Here is a 22991-nt window from a genome sequence, read left to right on the forward strand (position 1 = left end):
TCTCGATAAGAAGTGAAAGGTATAGACACACCCACACAAGAACATCACTCCCCATTACCACCCTCAGCATACTCCTCAGGCACTTCCGGCCAAGCATCAACACCATCCTGAATAACCATCATCATTCCACCAAGCATGTGGTTATTGATATGACAATGCAGAAGCCACGGACCAGCATCAGCAGCATGGTATCGAACAACCACCCAACTCGGCTCCTTTTCTGCAGGAGCAGAAAGGAACGCATCGCGACGAGGTGGATTGACGAGATTGAACTGGTCAGGGATCTCCTTGATGGCCTCTTCAACAGAGTTCCATCTAAAATGTCCAGTTCCGGCGCCAAGCATGTACATCTTGGATCCGTGCTTGTGAATAGGGTGCGGTGGCTGGGGAAATAGAGCTGCTACAAAGACAAGATCGACCCATTGACCTAGCTTGGTAGAGATGGTGACGTTATTGTTGATATATGGCTGGGGGTTGAAAAGTGTTGGTTTCCCCTCGTCAATCTCCTTTGGCATAAGAGTAGTTTCGTTCAACGCCCAGAGATACGACGCGCCCTTAATAGCCATGCTCAAGTTGAACGTGACATCAGCAGTAGGCGATATCGGACTCGGCGGGTAAGGGAATGCCACAGCTTGGTTGAAGACGGCAACTTCTTTAGAGGCAGGAAGACCAACGATGTTAATCCAAGGCTCGATATTTCCCTCTGCAGCGCTGTATCCTTTGATAGAGAGGACAGCATGGCCTGTGATGAGCTGCGGCGCACTATTGGCGTTAAAGCGCATTTTGTAATCACCCGTATTGGCGATCTTGATGACGATGGAGTATCGATCTCCGTTGGCTACAGGAATAGCTTGAACCTTTTGGGGCTCGATGTAGGAGCCGTCCATGGCGTATACCCACATATCATGGCCGTCGATGGAAAAGACTCCGCTGACAAAGTTGATTGCGCCGACGATGTCAAAGGCTAGCCATGATTCCCATTGACCAAAGTAGTTTGAGATTTCGATGGTCTCGAGTTGTCCGTCTGTTTCTTTGCAGCCGGAGAATGTGCCTGGGAGGAGGGCTGATTCGTTGCCCATACCGCCTGCGAGGAAGTTGAGGGCGGAAGCGGGTAGACATCTAGTCATGGTCAGCTCTGCAATTTAGACTCCAGATATAGTACTCACGCCTTGTCTGTAAACTCAGCACCTCCTGGTACCAGTCCAAGGTACGCCTTCTGAATCTCATTAAGGTTGGCTTCAACGACTTCCTTGTCAAGACACTCGACTCGTCCCTTGCCATTAAAGAGGATAGAGTCATAGCACGAATCTTCAATTCCAGCAGCAAGAGTCATATCCCATTTCTCCTGTGAGGTGAGGTGCACAAAGTCGGATATGACGATGGGCTTGACTTTCTCAACGGCTTCTTTGATCTTGTTCACGGTGTGTTCATCCTTAGAGATGAGATGGAATGGACTCGGCTCGTCGTGTCGAGGGTGGATGATGATTGCTCCGTAGAGACCATCCTCGATCTGGCCCCGGAAGTGGGAGTGGTACCAGAAGCTGCCGTGTTGAGATGCGTGGAACTTGTAGGTGAAGCTGCTTCCTGGCTTGATGGGGTGTTGAGTTACGCCTGGGACACCATCTGACCAGGGGGTACCTTTCATTTCCAAGCCTGACTTGTTAGGTCTTTTTCGTATACACGGAATGAATTGAACGTACCGTGGTAATGAACTGTAAGATCCTCTGGGGATTTGTTGTGGACTTTTACAACAACCATGTCATCTTGATCAATCTCAAGCACGGGACCGGGGGATTGTCCATTGACAAGGAGCATCTTCCTGGAGAAGCCATCGGGGGCGTAGTCCTCCCATGTTATGGTAAGGTCAAACTTCTTGGTCTTGAACGTAGCTGATACAGATGTGATGAGGGTTTGTATAAGAAGAGGGAGAAAGATCAAGGAAGAAGTTGAGAAGTGCATCTTGACTAGCAGCAAGAGAGATGTTGACTCTCAGTGGCTGGATACCTCTTCATCGAGCAGGATCAGCATGCTGTATATACAACATTCGGAAACTATTACAGCACCGATATCTTCGCAGTGATGCCTTCATTCGACTAAACCAAGAGTAACTGCTTACACGACAACGAATACCACGCCGCATAGCAGCATTCTGACTACTGTAGCTAATTCAGCCAATCAAGTATGTAGATGACACCGCAATTTTATAGCCAACTGTGCGTAGTATCTATCTAGGCACATTTACCCAATAGAGTGTCATGCCTTGCGAGATCGAATATGGGGTTATTCCCGGGGCAGTGCTTTTTTCGCATATAGGGATCAGCACTAACATGACTTGTTGTTGGGGGCTGAGAAAACAAGAGCTGGCAGTGGGTGATTGGGGGCTGTACGGGTCTTGGCTGAGGTCAGACGTTTGCTGATACGGCAAGGCCCGAGGGTGATGATTTAACTTGGACTATACTTTTAAGCATAGTTGGAAGGAGTTTTCGTTTATATAATTAGTGTTTTGAAGAACCGCTACTATGCTAAGAGCTATCTAACTAGTGAATCAACGCAGTGGCTATATTTCACTCACTTGTGTTTCACTGTTTCACTGTTTCACTGGATGATAACATGCAATACCTCCACTAATGCCTTTCCCCATTAGCTTATGCCTTGGGCAGATAAACGTGTTTACTAAACATAAAGCAGTTAGTTGATATGTAGTTGGTCTTGGTAGGGCTTACATGGCTGCTTTGAGGCCTGGTTTTGTCATCTTGGCGGTCAGCACAAACGGTCAAGCAACTATGGAGTACCAGTAATCTTGGCAACTGAAAGCACATGGCACGAATGTTGTAGATTGGGATATGTAATTACAGACCGGATTGTCAAGTTATTTGATCGTCTATCCAAAGCTTGGTTGTCGTCCTAGCTAGACTTACATAGCGCTTGATAGATACTGTTCCTGGATTTGAATGCTACTCTAGGGTGGGGCTGATGGCTTGATAGGATCAAGTCAGCAGATAAATTGGTATCGTGATTATACACATGCTTGTTCAGACTGCATATGCGATTGGCCAATGTTGGCTTTACTCTGGGTAAAGCGGGGGCTGTTCCATTGTATCGGTCTTTTTGAGATGTTCAATCTTGTTATCTTGTAACAAATAAAGCTGTCTACTAGGATGCAGTTGGTATGGTAATAGCACTGTTGTGCCTATACGCGTTCAAGTTCCTTGTAGTCCTCCCGACGCTTCACCAACCTCAAATCCCTTAACCCAAGTGAAGAACCTCGACATTGTTTCCAACAGGATCGAGAACAAACGCAGCATAGTACCCGGGCCTGTAATTCCTCGGCCCAGGCTTTCCATTATCAACAGCACCAGCTTTCCTGTATACTCAATCAGGAACATGTCTTTCTTTGTTCAGTACAAGATACTTACATAGCAGCCTCATGCCACTCATCGACATGCTTCGGATTCTCAGCATCGAAGGCGAAATGAACAGGACACGTTCTGTTCTCCATATTGCCATCGTATTTCTTAAGAGAACTGCCCCCGCCGCCAAGCCAAAAGTCAGGACCCTTGTTCTTTTCGCCAAACGCACAGTAGTATGCGCCTGTAGGTCCTTGAGCTTCAAACTTGAACTCGTAGCCCAGTGGTGCGAGGACGGCCTTGTAGAAATCTCGCATCTCGACGTAGTGTTCGCCGCAGGGGAGTGCAAAGTGGCTGAGACCCATTGTTGCTGTTGTGATTGATGACCTGTGAGTGAATGTTGATGAATTAAAGTTGATGTTGAACGGGATATCTACAGTCTTATATAGCCATTGCTTACAGACGTCGAATTCACGGTAATACATGATATTTCCCCACTTCGTCGTGAATCCTCCCCCTCACATATCGTGGCGCTCACCAAACCGGACTTTGCTCAAGTCCGGAATCTATCCGATTGCATATTTCTATGTACGACGATGCATGAATGCCTAAAATTGTCGCACAATCCGTCAGACCATATTCACATTGACCATTGAAACAAAGGAACGGATAAATATGATGCAGTCTCGATGAGAAGCTGAAGACTTTATGAGGCTGGTTGGGTTCAGCGGGTAGTAGTTTGGCTGCTTACTATCCCGAATAGGAAAATGAGATTTTTGATGGCGAGCTGAATCAGGTGATCTTTACGATATAGGAAAATGAGAATAAATGCCCAATGTTTAGTCTGGTGTGACATGCTGATTATAACAGGGACGACATATCATGAATGACGGGAATTGTATTGCCACCCGAAATCCGTCCATCAGGCACGCACCTCGGGTTCCGGAGGCTGACGACCCGGAATCGATTTGTGTTATCAGGCAAGACTCTGCATTGTCTATCTCCTCCTTAGTTGTAGCTGTGTACATTGACATTCCATCACGACGGAGAAATTATCCATGGGGTTTGCAACCCTAGCTCGAGATTCTCAATGTAGCCATAACGCCGAACTCTTTCGCATGCCAAGCATACGGGATCTGGAATACAGTGTATTAAAGACTGAACTTCTGGAAAGACCAAATACCAAAGGTATCCCTTCCAACTAGTCAACCACGGCCGATAACCTCGGTATCTTGTCGTGGATCATGTTGTCCATATACTCATGAATGTGTTACTCATTCGATCTTAGTAGAGATATGAGCTTGACAGTACTCCATGTACTCATATGTATCGTCACTCAATAGCAACGACAGAGGAACAACTGAGTAGTCGATGCTACGGATCTCTTGTTCCCCTGTCGTACCGGCCCAAAGGATGAGACAGTTGAGTGTTTCCAAACTGGGCGAGTGTACGTAAACATATTGCATAGCCTCCACCATCATATCATTGTCGACGAAGCGAGTGAAAAGAGTCTACCCGAGTGAAACCTGGTGTCAAGGACTCTATCCCAGCTTCTGACCCTGAGGTGTTTGTTGGTTGGTTCTCAAGTCTCTGCTCGTAAACATCACCATGCCGGTCTCTGGCCTGAATCACATACAAGGGCTTTCATTGCAAGGCTTGAAGACGAAGCCGCGACGCGTTGCAACTGCACTTGACTCGCGACATAGTTGAAGGGGGTAGGAGGATAGTGGCGAAGTTGAAAATGGAAGAACATCTTATCTTCGGGGTCCCCTTCAAGGATTGCCGCGATGACAAAGACGCGCGTAATGTCTTCGGGGTCCCCTGTAGAGATTTACGAGATACCGAGAATGTGACATTTGCGGAGGGTCAAAGTTTTTATTTGATCTCTTATCTCGGGTAGAAGGCAATATGGAGGAACTTCCTAAGGGAGATGTTGAGTCTGTTACAATCATTAATGCTATTGTGAAAATAAACAACTGGCAAGGAACTAAATTCTAGGGTATCCCCCTGATTATTCCGTACAGTAAGATAACCATGATAACATAGTAACATATCCAACAGAGCATACAGTGGCATAATTATCTAGAGAACATACTCTACTTAACCGGTACCTGCAAATAGTAATTTAAACTAATAGTCACTTAGATATCAGACGCCCCAACTTCCATCTTAGAGCACTGTAGGAAATCATCTTCAAAGGCAGTTGATTGGGGCAAGCTGAGTTCCTGTAGATTAAGCTGAATGATCATTGAAGTAATTCTCGTAAAACACAAGACGATATGTAGTAAGATCCTCGCAGCTGTGCTAACATCTATCCGATACAAGCTAACTCGGCCGCTAGTTAGATGATCGACTCCCGAAGTGCGTAGATCTATACTAATCAAACCCAGAATTACTACGTGACAATATCATCAAAATACATTGCGGCTCTGCCAATAATGTATTTGCAATATATTGACAGAATCACGATGCCTCAGTCGAAACGACACAATACAGATGGCGACACTCAGATACACCTACATTTTAGTCATCAGTTCATGTTGTTTCAGTTCACCATCGAGTTTGCTGTATCGATCAAAAACGACAGATGGACGAGGCTAACCGTATTGCTATCACAATAGTCGCCAAGCCGATATGCGAGTTTCATCCCAACACGATATCCGTAGGAAGAAGCAAAATGGACCCCTAACATATGAGCTTTTCCCTAGTTCCGATAGCCATTCTGACCGCTATCCGAATCTTATCTATTAGGCCTATAGGGCCTGATTGTTATGTTAGGCCAGTCAGGCTACTGAATGAGGCAGAAAGAGGACCTTTTCTATTTGAACTGGCTAATTGTGATTCTAGTCTAGGTGTGCAGATCAGGTTTATCCTTGCAAGAAACTCTATAACCCACTGCGGATCTAAAGTGGCCAGACTACTCTGTAGATGATAATATGATTGTATATCCTTCAGGCCTACCAGTTCTCGCAATAGAGTTTAACGAAATTTATCTGCCGTTCAGTAGTCTAGCATTCCCCCTGTTTGTCGTATCCATCGACAAACGTCACTCGCTTAGCTTCAGACTTCATCGAGACTGGACTTATATACATTATAGCTTTAGGTTTTAATATAAATACTTTGGTTCTCCTAACCGGTTTCATTTGAAAGACAAAGCATTCTCACTGACACACAGACAATACCCTATACAACCCATCGCCATCATGCTTGCTACACCGACCCTGTCCAACTTCGACAAACCCTCTCTTCCATCCTCGGAGGGAGGTGATCCCGCCCTTGCAGCTCGCTTGCAACCACTGTATTCGAGGTTTCTCACGGATCTTGATCTACAGCCGGAATATAGACGTCACGAAAGCGAGAAGCTTATGGAGGAGGTGCTCAAATTTGCGAAGAGTACTGGTGTACCTCATGATCTCAACTCCCATTCCTATCAAAGTCTCATGGTTGGATACACATACGCCGATGTAAGCTTTCTTTCCCTTGTATCGACTGTTTCAAGAGCTCACACCATTTTCAGAACTGCCTCCCATATCATGACATTGAAGTCAAGGTTTATGTAGCCATCTACACATGGCTGGCAACTATTTGCGATGACGCCGAGGCACTAGGCATCATTGATGATGTTCAATTGTTCGAACAACGCTTTATTCTCGGAGAGGAACAGCCTACGGTATGTTTACTTTATGGTTCCAACCCCAAGTCTCAAAGGCTTCAATGTCAACAAAAAGCTAATCAAGATGCTTAGGTCCTCCTCAGGGCTTTTGCCGACCAACTCAAACTCACCTATAAGCTGTACCACCCCCTTGTTGCGAATCTGATTCTTTGCTCCTCTCTGAATCTGCTCACTTCTACATCCCTTGTGGCTCGCAAGGGTATTAAAGAAAAGGGTGATCATCCATCAAAGGGAGGCAACTACTTCGCCTGGTATATCCGGGAACGGGATGGCGTCGGTGAAGCCTATTCCTGGTTCACTTTCCCCAAACGACAATTCCCCAACCTGGACATTCCTATCGAAGCTATTGAAGATATGACACGATTCATTGCCTATCTCAATGATGTTTTATCGTGAGTCAGCCTGTCCTATTTGGTGAGCTTTCCTATTGACATATCTATCAGGTTTTACAAAGAGTCCCTGGCTGGCGAGACACACAACTACATCAACCATACGGCTGCGTATGAGGGTGTTGATTCGGATGCTGCGCTTCATAAAACTGCTCAAGACACCATAGACTGTGCCCGCCGCATTGAGAGTGTTCTCGCAGGCAAGGGCGAGTATGAGAAAGCGTGGCGACTTCATGCATCCGGATACCTCCAAATGCACGTCCAGAGAGGTCGTTACAGGCTTATAGAGGTGGGCGTTGGTGATGCGCCAGATGTGCATGAAGTCATCAAGAAGATTTGAAGGCTATGACAAACCAGATCTGAGTAACATACTAATCACATTAGTTGAGCGAGGAGACAAAAGCAGGGGGAGAAGGAGGAGAGTTTCATTATATCATGGTAGGATCAGGGGCCAAATTTGAGTGGGAGATGATGTATTGGTACTTGTAGCCAGCTGTTACTTGCTCTTGGTCCGGAGTCAAGATACCTGAACTACCTAGCTGGCTTCATTTAGCATATTATATTGAGTCCCATTGCTTCATCCGCCATCATCAATGTGATTTCGATTCAGAGTGTATTGTGAATCCTAAGGCCATGTATATGATACCATGAGGTCTGGAAATGGTTGGATTCCTATCACAGTCCTAATCAAAGAACATCCTGGTTGTGCTTTCAGATTCCCACAATTCGATAGCTGTCTGATAAAAATTCCGACCCCTCAGTACAGCATATGTATTTTCATCGCTGCCCGGCAATGGCAAAGAAATAGTGTCTTTTATCACCTCTCCTGAGCTCGTTTCGTGCGTTTCTAGGATGCAGCTGATCGTCTTCAAATTGGGCATGTGTGCGTGAAGGATCTCCATAATGTCCGGCAAGCCATGTGATGGTGATGGTGGCTGACATTTATATTCGTAGAAGGCCCTCCACCCGATTTCGAAATGAAGGACTTGGTCCCACCCTTGGATTTTGATGCGACTTGTCGTTATCCGGAAGTGTAGGACGTCACGGAAGGTATCGATATATAGCACATCAGTATCTGGTGTGAACCAGACACTGAGTTGATCGCGAAGATGAAATGATGTGGTAGACGGTGTGAGCGAGGGATCTTGAGGATGGAAGAGAGGAAGTTTCAAGATCAGATTTTTTTTATATAATGGTTGGTACGTGAGATTAAGGTTACGTTTATGCCCTACTTTTTGTGACTCTCGATACAAGGCAACCTCTTTTTTTCTTCTTTTTTTTTTTAAAAAAAAAAAAAAAACCCGTTGTATAAACCATCAAATAATGGTTGGTACAACTTTAAAGACAATTTTAACTTCGGCTGCCTTCTATCAAGAGCCATACAAAGGATGGCACGAGAAGATTCCTTATATTAAGGTTCAGATCAACCTTTCTATGGCTCAGACACGATAGGTATCGATGCTCACTGCCAATGCTATCATGAATAACAAGCAGGCCGACTGGGCATTGCCATTTCAGCCAACGTCCGCAGTGGCTACTGTCGAGTCCGTGCCTCCAACATGCCTTTCAAGACTCCCTGAGGACTATATAGCAAGGGGTTGGGTTTCCATTGTGAGCCTATGCTTGCGCTTCGTAAATATACAATGTACTATTATGTTGATCCGGTAATAGATAAAGCCTCAACTTTCCATCTTCCACACCAACATCCATCGGGTTCTGCGTCACCCTGACTCCCAACTCGCTCTCCATCTCGATCGGTACTTCAGCAAGAGGAATCATAGTCTTGACATCCACCAGGGCAATACCACCGAGATTATACCCGCCGATGGCCGCCACTCCAGAGCAGAGCATAACACTCTTGCCATTGTAAAAACCACTGTACCCAAGCCATTTGCAGTCTTGGTAGTCGATAAAGTGGCTGGGATTCTGCACGACCTTTTCTGGGGAAGGAGATGCGTCGCAGCCTGTTTTGGCAGTTCGAAGATTCCATGTTGATGCTGTTCGCGAACCCCAGTTGAAAGCAGTGATGAGATTGGCGCGAGTGTCATGGACGATACCACCAAGATGGTCGTTGTAGCTGAGGACAAGCTCTGGAACAAGTGTCGTTGGGTCTGTTCGATATACGTACGCAGTACTGTTTGGACGATACTGCGCAATGGTTCCCCAGATATACTGACCATCATAGTCAATCCCTCCATTATGATACTCATCGTCTCCCTCTTTCGTAATAGTCGCGTCAGCGATCATATCTCCCTTTCCATTATAAACCATCAAATGCGACAAGCCTGCACCAGCACTTCTGTCTGTCCCGTTGATGATCTTTCCATACTTTTTCGTGGGCTCTGTCCAATGCCCTGAACTAACCACATATCGATCATGACCAAGCCGCACGATCCCCTCGGGTTCAAAAGTGTCTCCTTGAAAAGTGATGTTTTTTATGCTCTTCCATATTGTAGAACGGCTGATTTTCTGGAAAGCATGTATTATATCTGGACCATCAGATGCTGCATGGGATGGTGGTAGTGGAGTTGGAGCCAGGGGGTCATCTTTGTGAATAGTGAGGTTGCGCGCCATGGCCAGCGCTGGACAAACAGCGATTGAACTTGTAAGCTTCATATCCGTCGTTCCAAGATTGAGAAGAAAATAGATTTGTGGTGCAAAGATAAATATTGTCATTAGAATAAGGAGGGGAAGGGCTACTTTGAATGATATGCTGGAACACCATGGCTGTCCTGTTGGGGAGCCATTGTCTTTTAGCCGGCGGCGATTGGTCTGAGACTCCATCTCGAGGCATGCTATCATCAGAATGAATGCGATGATGATACTGCAGCTGTGAGTATCGGCGGTGATGGTGAATGATAATGGAACAAGTTGAACCTACCCGATGGCTCGGCCCTGTCACGTGGAGACTGTCGATCCGGCAGATGAGATGAGGCGGCGATTCTTGGGGCTCTCCGGGGTTCCGGGGCTCCATTTTACCGGGGGGTCATTAAACTCTATGGAGAGGTGGTGGTATTTTTAGATTACTCAATAACAACTTCAATGCTTGAACGCTACACGTACAACGATTCAAGAATTTCTCAATGGCAAGTCTTTGGCATACATTAATAGTAGAGTAACACCGTATCAATACTCTTTATGCGATGTCTCTGTAGCCGTGTGTTCGTTCTGGCTCTCAAGGTTTAAGAACAATGAGAGTGTTTATGGACAACCTAATTCAAGCTTTGTGCGGTGATGAACATTATTCTGAACATACCTATATAAATGAAAACTCTGCTACCATTAAATAAAATGTATTCCCACATGAATGTTTACCATCTGTGATACCCATACTCCCAAAATATAACCACAAACACCCAACGATGGCGCAATGGAAGATCAGAACTCGTTTCCTGGTCATATCCGACACCCATAGCCAAGAATTCCCCGACGACCGTAGACCCTTGCACAAAGTCGACGTAGCCATTCACTGCGGCGATCTAACCGAAACATCAAAGCTCCACGAATTCGAGTCCGCCATCCGTCTTCTCAAAGACATCAACGCTCCTCTCAAACTTGTCATACCAGGAAACCACGATTTTACCCTCGATACGCCCATATTCAGAAGAGCAATCACCGAAATACCTCCGCCCGACATCAATCTAGTAGAGAAGGAATATGGACGATTTGGAGAAGCAAGACGCTTGATGGAGAGTTTTACACACGAGGGTATTGTGTATTTAACAGAGGGTGTTCATCATTTTGATCTGGCCAATGGTGCTCACCTTGTGGTTTACGCTAGTCCATATACTCCTTCTGATGACTGCTGGGGATTCCAGTTCGACCCTTGGATAGGTCACGAACGGGAAATAAACGAGCAAGTCGAGATCATCATAACACATGGTCCTCCAAAAAGCATCCTCGATATGAACAGTCGTGGAAAACACATCGGTTGTCCAGAACTCTTCGACGTTGTCGCTCAGGCGAAACCTCTTATGCACTGCTTCGGTCACGCTCATCGAAGCTGGGGTGCAGAGTTGATCAAATGGAGAGACCGCAACTCTGAAGAAGCTATCGATATGGATGAGTCTGTCACGATCGGGGTTCTTGATAGGTTTAGTCCCAGGAGCTGTGATAAGCTCATGGTTGCTTGGCAGAAGGAGAATAAGAGGATGAGTATGGAGGATGCGAGGGCTATACCCACGAAACATTGTGCAAGAGACGAGTTGCCGATTACGCGAAGGGTTCATACTCTTTTTGTTAATGCTGCTATGCAAGGGTCGGGTCACATACCTTTCAATTATCCATGGTTGGTAGACCTTGATCTTCCTATAACTTAACAACTAATTCAACTTCTCACTCACCGCTACCTTGCACGCATATCATGTAACCAACCCGCAGCTATGGTATTTAATGCTTAGCAATGTTGTCCTCGTGCCGCTTCTAAACATCAACACCAAAACGCCTCGTTAGCTCTTCACCCAACACCGCACCCAAATCAGGCTGTGACCAAAATCACAAACAATCGAGCATAATAGAACAGGGAAAAAAAGAGTCGATCATACACGTCATACGTACATATCACCTGCTTCCCACCATTTCCAATAACTCTCACCAATCACGCCTGCATCCGTGTGTCCATCAGTTGGCCTGTTCTTACGACCCGCGAGGCTTTCTGGATGACTACCAACACAATGTAACCCTCTGTCTCAGAATGGATTTTGCTTTTGATGATGAATTTGGTCGGCCCCCGGCTTGAAAAACGCCTGGAGGGTTTGTCGTGATGGTTGATGTGGAGATACAGTCAGGATCAGAGATATATAAACTGACAGAATTCTTGCAATTTTGTTCAGTCTTCACCAAGATACTTTTCTCTATATTGAAGGATCGAGTTTAGATTCAATTGAGAATTGTTTTATTTATCGCGGTCCCCAAAGGTGTTCCCGAGCTTCCCCAATTCGCAACGCCGTCTACACCCATTCGGCCATTCGCAACCATGGAACTTTTCAGTCACGTTATCATAGAACGGGATTTTCCAGACGAGAGTAAGTTGATCAATTGCCTATGCTCAACACGATCCTTCTAACGGCGGAACCAGAGATCAAGTCCATCTTGAACCATTCACAACAGGCAACTAGGCATCAGCAATACGTCCCAGATGCTTTCGCCCATCAACCTCAAGACTATTATCAGAGTCCTTCTTCATCAGCCGAATCTACAAGCCGTTTTGATCCAAGTCTTTATCACCAAGATCATTCCCCGCTTTGGTCGCAAAACTCCCCAAGCAACTCTTCCTCCACCTCTCCCAGCTCTCAGACCTAGTGTGAGAGTTCAGCGCGTAGTTATGGTCTCGACCAGGGATCAGAGGATCTACAAGCGGGATTGGTGTTGGACAGTAGCAGTTCGGAAGGGGATTCTCTTGAATTTCGAAACAAACATGCAAACAAGGGTAAGTGTTGCACTTTTCCCAATGGTTCAACTAGGCTAACAGATACAGGGGAAACCACATGCTGTGGGAAGTCATGGAAAGAGGGCACGCACTACAAGTAAGTCACCTCCCAGTTCTTAGCACCTCTCCTAACCACGTCAACAGCAAACACTACAATCGCGTACACAACCTCAGATACAAATGCGAAAGCTGCGCCTTTGCAGGAGCGGACAAGAAGGAACTCCATCGCCACTATTGGGTATCCCACAGAGACTGGGCGGAAGCAAACAATATTCCTGACATAAGCGGGAAATGCAAAGGATGTGGGAGGACTTTTAGAAGAAAAGATCGCATTCGTCTCCATCTGAGGCGCTATCCCTCATGCCGTGAAAAGTTAGGGCTTTCAGAACAAGAGTCCTAGCTTTGCACGACACAAGGGGTGTCGTCTGAGGTAGCGACGAATGCGATCTTTTGGAGTTATTGGTACTTGGTATCGTGTTTTGCATGTGAACGCCTGTTTATTCCCTAGCTTGTTTATCTCTCTCTGTCTTTTGTCAATCGCAAATCTTACACTATGTATCCCATGCTCTGATTCCTGAGTTCTACAATGGCCAAATTCTCTCTCTGTGCCAACTCTAGCATTTCTTGATACAAACGACTCTCCAATCCATCCTGAACAAAATCCAATGGCAAATCCAACGATCATATTAACAACTACCAGTCGCTCTCGGGAGTGGTCTTTTCATCATCGCTCCAGTCGATGGGAGAGTCCAGGCTGCACTCCCACTCGCACACCTCCAGTGGCCCAACGGGCTTGACCGTCTTGGCAGGTTCGGCACAATTGACAAGTTTCGGAAGCTCCTTCAGATACTTGACCAAAAGGTCAGGATGGAGAGCGATGCCTTGGAGATTCTTCTCAAGCTCCTCTGGAGGGGAACTGTCGATGATAGCACGAATCTTGGTAGAGCTGGGTGCATCCGCAGTATGCTTGCTCAGGTCGCTTTTGAGGAAGCGGACAATGCCATGAGGCTTGTCATAAACCTGCATGCAGACCCAAATGGCATCCAGATTCTCCATGGCCTTGGTGACGGCTTCGTCAATGACTGTCTTACTGTTAGCTGGCATCTTCTCTATGTTTGACGGGAGACGTACCTGATTCTGGGGATCCCTTGAGCTTGGCTCGGATTCGCTGCTCGATGGAATAGCGATCAACATTGAGCTTCTTCCAAGGGGTACAGCCTCCAATTTGTCGGAGGGTAGATGGGTAACGAAAGTCGACAGCGCGCGAGATGTCAGTAGTGACCGCATCAGAGCAGTCCCACCCGCTTGGGAAGTAGCCCCGCTCCGTATTTATAATGTCTGGGCCTTGGAGGACCATAAATGTCAACTCCATGGCGTCGTTTCGGACCGCGTTTGTGAGACGGGTCCGAAAGGCCCGCCAATCTTCAGAGCCGTCGTACACCCAGGCCCAGTCGACGGGGATACCGTTGCCACACCAAAGCTTGATGCGCTTCTCTTTTGGGAATACCATATCGCTGCCGCGGCGTTCCATCTTACCCTTGACGCTCTCGTCGCTGCAGGGGACGATGATAGCAGCGACCAAGTTGAGGTCAGCACCCGCATTCATAAAGGTGTGCTTCAAGAGATTGAGGTGGCCTTGATGGGGAGGGTTAAAGGATCCTGGATAGAGCAGGATGTGGTTCACGCCTCGGGGTCGAAGAAGGGGGGGATCTCGAGCGGTACCATTATTGAATGGTCGATCAGAGAGGTTTGAAGACTTGTAGTCGGCGGGAATAAGCCGCTCGACATAGTCAGCGAGTCTCGGAGATGACATGATGTATTCGCGATGGTTACTCTGATGGAAAGTTGTGTAGAGGTAAGGAGTGAAGATATGGAGAATGGAAGGTAAGGATGGGTGAGGGAAGATGAGGAGGAAGGAGATGAAAAAGGAAGATATAAACTCGCAGAAGAATAGTATATTAGGGTCCCACTATTCAAGCAAACAAACAAACGGTGATTGCATTCACCTGGAGTGTGTAAACGCTGGTTGACGGTAGCTGTCGGAGTGTGCCAGGTGCTTGACGGATCGTTGGCGCTGTTGAGGGCGTGTAAGATAAACTCCTCTGTCTGGTATCGAGGAACGATAAAGAGCAAGTCTTGAGTCAAAGATAGCTTGTAATTTTTCTTTTATATTTTATATATGTTTTTACTTTTCAAACGTCTAATATTCCAACAGTTGTAGCTATTCTGTAGATATGATACAAAAGGGGCTTTGTTTTGACACAGCAGTCGGCATCAATGGTCGGCAAAAAAAACAGAACGACGTCTTTCATCTAGACTCCCCAGATTCATAGTAACAATGACATTCTAGCACCTTGCATACACGCGTTGTGTTTTTTCCCGACTTGTTGTGCTGGGTCGTGGTCGATATAGGGAGGTGAGGAAGACCGTTGGCTTCTTGGACAGCATGGAACAAGTCGGGGCAACTACAATCATGGGCATGGCAGAATTATCGGAAGGCATCCTTTATTCATGTGGTTCTTTGTATAATATTGTTGTTTTATTTATTCAAGAGGCTGTGTTCTTCTTTATTACGTTCCAGGCTATGATGTTCTACATTACCTAGTATGCGATTATGCCTACCCAAGTAGCTCGTGCCTGTAACTCGTCCATATTGTTCGGAAATATCGGACCACCGAGATACGAGAACATCTAGAAAAAAGGCGGGAAAAAAAAGAAAAAAAAAAGAGCAAAAGTATATCGTTGCGTGTGTATACCATGCATCTTGCCATGTCTTGGATATTTAGTTTACACAACCTGTTGATATTCCGATCTGTTGTAGGGTAAGCACATGGCGAAATGGTAGGGCCGTCGTGACACACATTCCATGAACCGGTACATGAACAGGGTACAAACAAACACAACGCATTACTAATAATAGAAATCATCAAAATTCAGCTTTAATCATGGGTATTCCAAAATTACCTTGTATTAATTATCTATATGTTATGCTGATATTCACCGACGCTGATCTCCCAAGCGCCCCATGCTCTGAGTTGATCGTGATTAGCACACAAAGTCAATAAGCCTCGGCCGATCATGACAGAAACGGTCGCTGAACCCTGTCGGTATCTGAATCAAGTAAAGCACGGAGATGGTTCGTCGATTCGAGGGAAAAGCCGCAGGCACGAGCTGCATAGATCGACACGGCACAAAAACACCACGATTGACGGTCTGAGCACGACATGAAATACGATGAGAAACGGATGAATGCATAAAAATGAGATTTTGCACAACAAGAGCTATTTTACATTGTTTCAGTTAAATGTTGGGTTGGCTATCAAAAGTGAATTACTCTGTGGCTTGCAAACAAACTGTCATTTCAGTCGGATCATGTCTCAGAATCCAACCAAGCGGTGTAATTGAAAGAGAAAAAGTAAAAAAAGGTTTGTTCCGCACAAGAAGGAAGTATGTATTCTGTTGTACCATATTCAGAACAGGGGGTAGAGAGGTATGGGGTAACGTCACGTCACGACAAGTCATGGGAGAAGAATACAACATCAAAAAGAACCCAAAGAACATTTTCTCCATTCTCTCAACGACAATGACAACACATGATGACCCCTGCTTGTGGGATGGCATTTCACTTTGTTCCTATTCGCCCATTAGACCGCGGCCACGGCAGACAAGGCTTGGGGCGAACTGGACCTAGTTTAGTGGGAAAGCTTTTTGTTGGAGATTTTGGTTTGGGTTTTGTCTGGCTCTGGCGTCATTGTAATCATGACCTGACTTGTCATGGTGGACTGTATGTGAGGGCTGTTGCTGTTGAGTATTGACAGAGTTGTGAGATGGAGATGTCAGTTCAAGATAGAACCAACATGATGGTACATCAAATAAATGACTTGTCGTAACTTCCAACAGCTCCCCCAGTAGCACAGCTGTTCTAGCTCCAACCAGCTTTAGGTACCTACCTAAGCTTCCGAGTCAGTCGTTTCTGTTGGTCCCTAACCGTCCCTGTCTGTCTGCATGTCTGTCTGTCTGTCCGTTGAGGGGAAGGACAGGACGGCGCTACCCTTTTAAACCCAACATGCAAAAGTCAAATGCTCCTTGGTTGAATTGGTCCTCATGGGAAAAACAGGGTCTTTGAGGACTCCTCCATCGTGTGTGTGTGTCACTCGCTCATCCATGTCTCACTTCCCACTTAGCGCCCACCGCTCTGCTTTGCTTTCCCCCCTCCTCTTTTAATCCTTGTCATATCTGCATTTTTTTTTTTTCATTCTCCCATGATGCATACGTATCGGTACAGTGAGGATACAAGTTTGATTCAGGTGTAACGAGGGACAGAGGAATAATAAATGCTTCTCTTGATCACGTCTGTTTACAGTTGAGATCGGTCTGTATTGTAGTGGTGATAGTGATTGTGGTATCGTTTGTTACCATCTTGAAATCCTCCAGTATCACGGTCTCTCTGCACGTGTCGCATCCAGTGTGTGGCCTGTCCCTTGCCTTGCGTTGCCTTGACCTATTGAATCTGGCTTGCCGCCGCACCTTTTGTCGTGGTCGCATAATCACGGGTAGATCAGAGACTGAGTCGGAGACTGAATCGCAGAAAAGGTTATGCAGTAAATCAGACCAGACTGGGATGTTTGCATTGCAGATATCCTATAACGGTATCTCAAGCACTCTGTTCTGTTCTCTTCTCTACAACTCCCCAACTCTATCCAACACAGCCTACAACGCGTTGTCACAAACCGATCCGATCTGACTCGACCAGTATCCAATAGTGGACCAGCTCAAGCTGACTGGCATTTTTCTCTATAGAGATTTCCTGGGGGTGGAAAAAAAAGGCGAAAAAGGCTTGGGAGTGGATGCCCCCATCTCGTTCCTTTTGGCTTAGTTCAAGTCGCTGGAACCTGAAGCCGAAAGGGAATTTTGGAGCTAAAAAATTGGCGCCATGGATCCACGGCATCCGTCCAAGCTTCCACTTTCAGTTCCTGTTCCAGTTCCAGTTCCAGTTCAGGTTCCAGTTCCAGTTCCTGCCACCAACAACACTACTGTTGTTTCTCCTTTCCCTCCAGCTACAGCTAACACAGCTGAAGCTTCACCACCTACAGCAGCTTGGACGTGGTCTTCGCCTCCTCCTACTCCTACAGTTAACCGCCTCTCCGTCAACATCCCTTTTCCTCGTAGCGCGACGACGACACCTGTATTTATTAACTGGGGTTCCAACACGCACACGCATAGAGATACCCACTCCCGCACACCGTCTTATGACATCGCGCGCGCCGAGTCGCATCCGCATCTACAGAATTTCACTTCGCATCAAAACCCTGCATATGCCGCTCCTACTTTTGCCCAGCGACGATCCTCCGACACGACTTTTTACTCTCAACTCGGACGCCATATAAGCCGCCATTCAATCATTGCGCGTGCAAACAAACCAGTCTCAAGAATCTCTAATCGCGAAATGCCGCCGCCCACCTCGCCTCCCCAGCCGGGGGCGAAACCGCCGCAACAAACTCAATCCCAAAACCAAAACCAAAACCAAAATCAACAGCCGCACAACATGATGGGCTACGGCCCTCCCCCGCCGCGAGCACCTCCCGTCGCTGTCGGCCCTCCCATGTCATTTCCTTCCGGTCGAGAACTTCCAGGTCTCGGCTCCATCGCAAGAACTGGCAGCAGCAACAGCTCCATGTCGATATCATCCATGCTAGGTGGCCCGCCGCCCGCTCTTCGTGAATCGCAACCTCCGCCGTCGCATTTTCCTCCTCATTCAGCCGCCTCTGGACCAGGTCCCGGCTTCGCGACCGCAGTTCACGCCTCACCACGAATGCATTCGGCCGCTTCTGACTACCCACCTTTCCGTCGACCACATACTCCCGATCACCAGCGACCCTACGAACCTAGAAATTCACCACCCGGTCACTATACCCCCGAAGTCCCGCGTTATAGCACGCCTTCTACCTACTCAAGGCATCCTTCAGGCTCTGCAGATCACGCAAGAGAGCCTGGAAGATTACCTCCTGGGCCTCCTCCGCGACCAAGCAGCCAACCCAAGGCTTATCAAGGAATGCCTCGACCGATGGAAATGGGACGACCACCTGGTCCTGAAGAGGCATACGGACGACGTGACGAGATGGGCCGACCTCCACCTGGCATGGAATACAACCCCGAACGAGTTGGCTTGCGACCTAACCCCTACGAAGACCGCTATAGAGCAGAACGCGAACGAATGGGCGAAGTTGAGCAGCGCGAGCGCGAAAGAAGGGAACGCGCATATTCTGGCAGTGACTCAGGAAGACACTCGATACATCCTGGTGACTATGGTCATCGCGAACCTCCTCGAAACCCTTTACCGTACGGCCGACCTCCAGATCGCGACCCCAGAGAACGAGACCCGCGTGACCCTCAGGGCAGGGATCCTAGAGATATCCGAGAGCGAGATCCGCGAGATGGTCAATGGGGTCGCATGGGCGCTGACCCCAGCTATCGAGCCCCTATGGATCACCAACGACCGCATCCCGACTATCCACCTTCTGCCACGCCTTATCCTCCTCATGGCGTTGCTTACCCAGGTCCTCCACCCGATCGATATCCTCCATCCTCGCACCCTATGCCAGGACCGCCAGGCCAAGGCATGCCCCATGGACCCGCACCCTATGACTCTCCCGATCGAGCTCGAATGACTTTAATGCATGCACAACAACAACAACCTCCGCACCGAAGACCAGAAGAAGGTGGCCCCCCACCACCGACCATAGCCTACAATGGAGCACCTGGTCCTGGTCAACTCGAGTCTCCCCGACACCGCAATAGCGACGATGCGTCAGTCCCCAATGGTCAGCGTAATTTGTTGGCCATTCAGGAGATGAACCGCAAAGGAAGAATATCACCACTTCCCCAAGCCGTACAGGGTGCGCAATTACAGCAACCTGGCCCAACTGGCGAGCCAGGAATTAAGAGCGAATTTGGCCGCATGTTTGCAGGTATTGGAAATGGAGTCATGGGCGTCTCAAGCCCCATCACGTCCGCTGCCATGCCTTTTACAACGGCCAGTTTGGCCAAGCGCGAGGATCCTGAAAACGTGACACCTGATTCTGGTCCCGAGGCAGGAAGCAAGGGTACTAAAGGCAGGAGGAGAAAACTGAAAGATGATGAAGGCAAGGGTGATGATGAAAGTTCGGGACGAGTAACACCTGCCAACAGGGCTAAGCGTCCCAAAACTCACCAACATCAACATCACCACCATCATCAGTATGTTGGTCTCCCGTTTCCTCGTGACTTTACTGATTATCCCAGCCACGCGCATCACCACCATCACCATCCAGCTGACGCTGCCCCGTTGAGTGGTGCTGTGCCCTTCAAGAACTTCAAAGCAGGCGCCCCCATAAACGACAAGGGTCTTCCTGTTCCTCACCACCATCATCCACCACGGGCCATGCATCAGCATCAGCACCCGCAGGTGAAACAGCCTGTAGTCAACGCCCCGCCGATCATACCACCGAAAGCAAAGACTATTGTCAAGTCAAAAGCAATTTTGGATTCGGTGTCGGATCGACCCAGACACCATCTTGGAGATTTCATCTATGAACCAGGATTGAAAGCCAGCAGATTGGTGCCAAACTATCCCACACATCGTGCTTTTGCTTCAAACCCCAAGCCTCTACCCTGGGAGTTGATTAAGAACAAGGAAAACTGTTTGTTGACGGTCAAAGTGGCTCGTGTCCACTTGTCATCTGCTTCGAGAGAAGAGATTACCTCAAGGGGCTACCTCTGGGGTACTGATGTTTACACGGACGACTCTGATGTCGTCGCCGCATGCATTCACAGTGGATGGATTAAGGGAGAATGGACCGAAGAGGTCGATAATTCGATTCTGGACATTGATCAGGGACTCGCCGACAAGCGACGTAAGAAGCCTGCGACCTCAACTGTGGACCTGGATTCAGAAGGTCTTATCACCGCCCCTCCCACGAGCGGACCGATGCCGATACCTGTGCGACGTGATTTGCATGTCAATATCCTAATTCTTCCCCGTTTGGTCAAATACGGCGCTTCTACCAGACACGGCATTACGAGTCGAGAATTTGGCGGTGATTATGGTCATCGTCATGCGGTCCACGACGGTATTAGCTACATGATCAAGAGTGTACGATGGGTGGAGAATGGAGCACAACCACAAGCCCGACTTCGAGGCCAAGCCCGACGTGACCGCATTCGCAAGGCAATGCGTGAGGTCAAGAAGAGTCTCAACGTTAACGGTATGGAAGCCATCGAGGAGAAACAAACGAATGGAAAGCTACAAGGCGGCATATCAGCTACATGGAGGAAGAAGGATCCTGAACAAGTCGAACCAAAGACCCAGGAACAGGACGTCGAAGGCGACAAGGAAAACAGCCAGCTTACTACACACGATAGCGAAGCACAAGAGGAAGAAAACGAGGAGCAGGCCAAGGACGTGGAGGTGAACGATGCTGTCGAGGCCCCCGCCGTAGAGGCCAAGACGGATTCATGAGGCAGTCACGATTTTGTCACCATACCATAAAAGGCGTTGGTGTCATTGCATTGCAGGGCAAAGAAGCCGAGGTCTTGTAGCATTAGAAATACCCCCTTTCAGGTTATGATATAACAAGTTTAATAAAAGGCGTATGCCTTGTCTATAAGTTGGATATGATACAGTTTTGTACAATTTTGTTGCCGTCTGTGTCGCCACCGAGGCTTGTTGTCCGTGATTTTGTCTTAAAAATCCGTCGCTCGTCCATTGTAAGACCAATCGCTCTCCCCGCCCCATCGAAGAGGATCATTCTTGGGCCCTCCAACCTCTCCAGTCTTGGGATTCACATCGCCCTCAAATTCTGGAGGCGCACCCCGGAAGTAGCCCACGTTCATATCATCATCTGTCTTTTTCTCAGGTGTAGTTGTATGCTTAATTTGTGAAGTAGCAGGTGTAGCTCCCGTGACCTCTGCTGTTTTCTCTGTGGGCTGGAAAGCAGATGATACAGACGCTGCGCGCTGTAGACGCTCGAATTCGGCTTGTTCTTCGGCGGGGAGCTTTGGGGGACCGGGGCGGGATTGGAATGTTGATGAGAGCCGGGGGGTTATGGGAACCCGGAGGCTGGAGGGTGTGTAGCGGCGGGTTAAAAGGCGGGACATTTTGTTTATGTTGGTGTTAAGAAATCGAGGTTGGTGTTGAAGTTGGCGCAATGAGGATTAATTATTGGGTTGGGATAAGAGGCAAAAGTAGTAGAGTGATGATGTAGATCGGGGGAGAGACGGGCCGAGGTTAGATTGGGATCGGGAATTGGTGGGGGATGTTCCGGGGAGAGATGGAAAGGTACGTATCTTTTGGTTATGGAAGGTGGTGATGGCTTCATTTTTAGATGGGGGATCTACTGGGTAACAGAAAAGTTGGTCTCCTAAGTCTCAGGGTATAGAAATAAGTAGTCTAAGAATCATAGTCTAAGTGGCATAAGCTGTCCTAATAATATTATCTCTTATGCTTATACCGGTCAATTTTTCTGAGGGGGATGTGCAAGTTGTATCGTTGGTATGGAAATCCCTTGAGGGAAACAAGAAAGCTTACGTATTCTAGTATTGAGTACATCGCATCAAAGGTCTGCCTAGTGGTTCTTTAACAGGGAATCTCGGATAGACCTTGTGGTGATACCCTACAGACCGGGCATCGCTCTAAGCAGTGCCAACGAGTAGCACGAATTCACTCTAGAGCAACATGAAGCAATCCAAAAGCTAAGCTTTGTATGCCCGCCCGAGTACTGTCTCATCGTGTCATGTCAACGGCACAGCAGCCACTTCGGTCGCCGGATCGGGTGGATCTGATTGCACGTGGGATGGGAGCTTGTTCCTGGGGATTTCAACATGGGAATGCGTGTAGTATTGAACGGTGGGTTTTAGGTGTGGCGTTTGATGGTGTGATACAGTCTCGGTCAAGGGAGGATTGAGATGATGACATGCAGCTGTGAGTTATACTGGTTTTATTTGTGGTCATAATTATTGTTGTGTCTGGTTGAAGCTTGTGTCTTTGGAGTTGAGACTGTTAATAACGATCTGTATAGCTGTAGCTTGTTGGGATTGGCGATTCGGGATAAGTTTATGGCAATACATTGATTGATATTTTCTAGATATGCCTAAAGAATTGCTCATGTTTTATTTCC

The 22991-nt window shown here is 47.5% G+C and overlaps 9 protein-coding genes across 9 annotated transcripts; 4 read left to right on the forward strand and 5 right to left on the reverse strand.

The window, feature by feature from the left end:
- Positions 1-44: 44 nt before the first annotated feature.
- FGSG_10395 (uncharacterized protein) lies at positions 45-1959 on the reverse strand (the record flags this gene model as incomplete). The annotated part of the gene is made up of 3 exons (XM_011321063.1): positions 45-1119; positions 1167-1638; positions 1701-1959. The coding sequence occupies 3 exons, from the start codon at positions 1957-1959 to the stop codon at positions 45-47; spliced, it is 1806 nt and encodes a 601-aa protein (XP_011319365.1).
- A 1086-nt stretch (positions 1960-3045) lies between these two features.
- FGSG_10396 (uncharacterized protein) lies at positions 3046-3749 on the reverse strand. Its single transcript, XM_011321064.1, has 2 exons — positions 3417-3749; positions 3046-3364 (listed from the first exon to the last, which is right to left on the reverse strand). The coding sequence occupies exons 1-2, from the start codon at positions 3710-3712 to the stop codon at positions 3247-3249; spliced, it is 414 nt and encodes a 137-aa protein (XP_011319366.1). The 5' UTR covers positions 3713-3749; the 3' UTR covers positions 3046-3246.
- Positions 3750-6515: 2766 nt separating this feature from the next.
- On the forward strand, positions 6516-7988 carry FGSG_10397 (uncharacterized protein). The gene is made up of 4 exons (XM_011321065.1): positions 6516-6811; positions 6865-7017; positions 7093-7412; positions 7464-7988. The coding sequence occupies exons 1-4, from the start codon at positions 6551-6553 to the stop codon at positions 7747-7749; spliced, it is 1020 nt and encodes a 339-aa protein (XP_011319367.1). The 5' UTR covers positions 6516-6550; the 3' UTR covers positions 7750-7988.
- Positions 7989-9026: 1038 nt separating this feature from the next.
- Positions 9027-10383, reverse strand: FGSG_10398 (uncharacterized protein; the record flags this gene model as incomplete). Its single annotated transcript, XM_011321066.1, has 2 exons — positions 9027-9878; positions 10291-10383. The coding sequence occupies 2 exons, from the start codon at positions 10381-10383 to the stop codon at positions 9027-9029; spliced, it is 945 nt and encodes a 314-aa protein (XP_011319368.1).
- A 388-nt stretch (positions 10384-10771) lies between these two features.
- Positions 10772-11728, forward strand: FGSG_10399 (uncharacterized protein; the record flags this gene model as incomplete). The annotated part of the gene is made up of 1 exon (XM_011321067.1): positions 10772-11728. One exon carries the CDS (start codon positions 10772-10774, stop codon positions 11726-11728), a length of 957 nt encoding a protein of 318 aa, XP_011319369.1.
- Positions 11729-12384: 656 nt separating this feature from the next.
- On the forward strand, positions 12385-13121 carry FGSG_10400 (uncharacterized protein; the record flags this gene model as incomplete). Its single annotated transcript, XM_011321068.1, has 4 exons — positions 12385-12433; positions 12527-12837; positions 12886-12934; positions 12982-13121. 4 exons carry the CDS (start codon positions 12385-12387, stop codon positions 13119-13121), a joined length of 549 nt encoding a protein of 182 aa, XP_011319370.1.
- Positions 13122-13530: 409 nt separating this feature from the next.
- Positions 13531-14650, reverse strand: FGSG_10401 (uncharacterized protein; the record flags this gene model as incomplete). The annotated part of the gene is made up of 2 exons (XM_011321069.1): positions 13531-13919; positions 13969-14650. 2 exons carry the CDS (start codon positions 14648-14650, stop codon positions 13531-13533), a joined length of 1071 nt encoding a protein of 356 aa, XP_011319371.1.
- Positions 14651-17770: 3120 nt separating this feature from the next.
- Positions 17771-21334, forward strand: FGSG_10402 (uncharacterized protein; the record flags this gene model as incomplete). The annotated part of the gene is made up of 1 exon (XM_011321070.1): positions 17771-21334. The coding sequence occupies one exon, from the start codon at positions 17771-17773 to the stop codon at positions 21332-21334; it is 3564 nt and encodes a 1187-aa protein (XP_011319372.1).
- A 103-nt stretch (positions 21335-21437) lies between these two features.
- On the reverse strand, positions 21438-22013 carry FGSG_10403 (FMP21 protein). Its single transcript, XM_011321071.1, has one exon. It carries the CDS (start codon positions 21970-21972, stop codon positions 21559-21561), a length of 414 nt encoding a protein of 137 aa, XP_011319373.1. The 5' UTR covers positions 21973-22013; the 3' UTR covers positions 21438-21558.
- Between the last annotated feature and the right edge of the window lie 978 nt (positions 22014-22991).

The sequence above is a fragment of the Fusarium graminearum genome, chromosome 1 (genome assembly GCF_000240135.3).
Source record: "Fusarium graminearum PH-1 chromosome 1, whole genome shotgun sequence".
Classification (NCBI taxonomy): Eukaryota; Fungi; Ascomycota; class Sordariomycetes; order Hypocreales; family Nectriaceae; genus Fusarium; species Fusarium graminearum.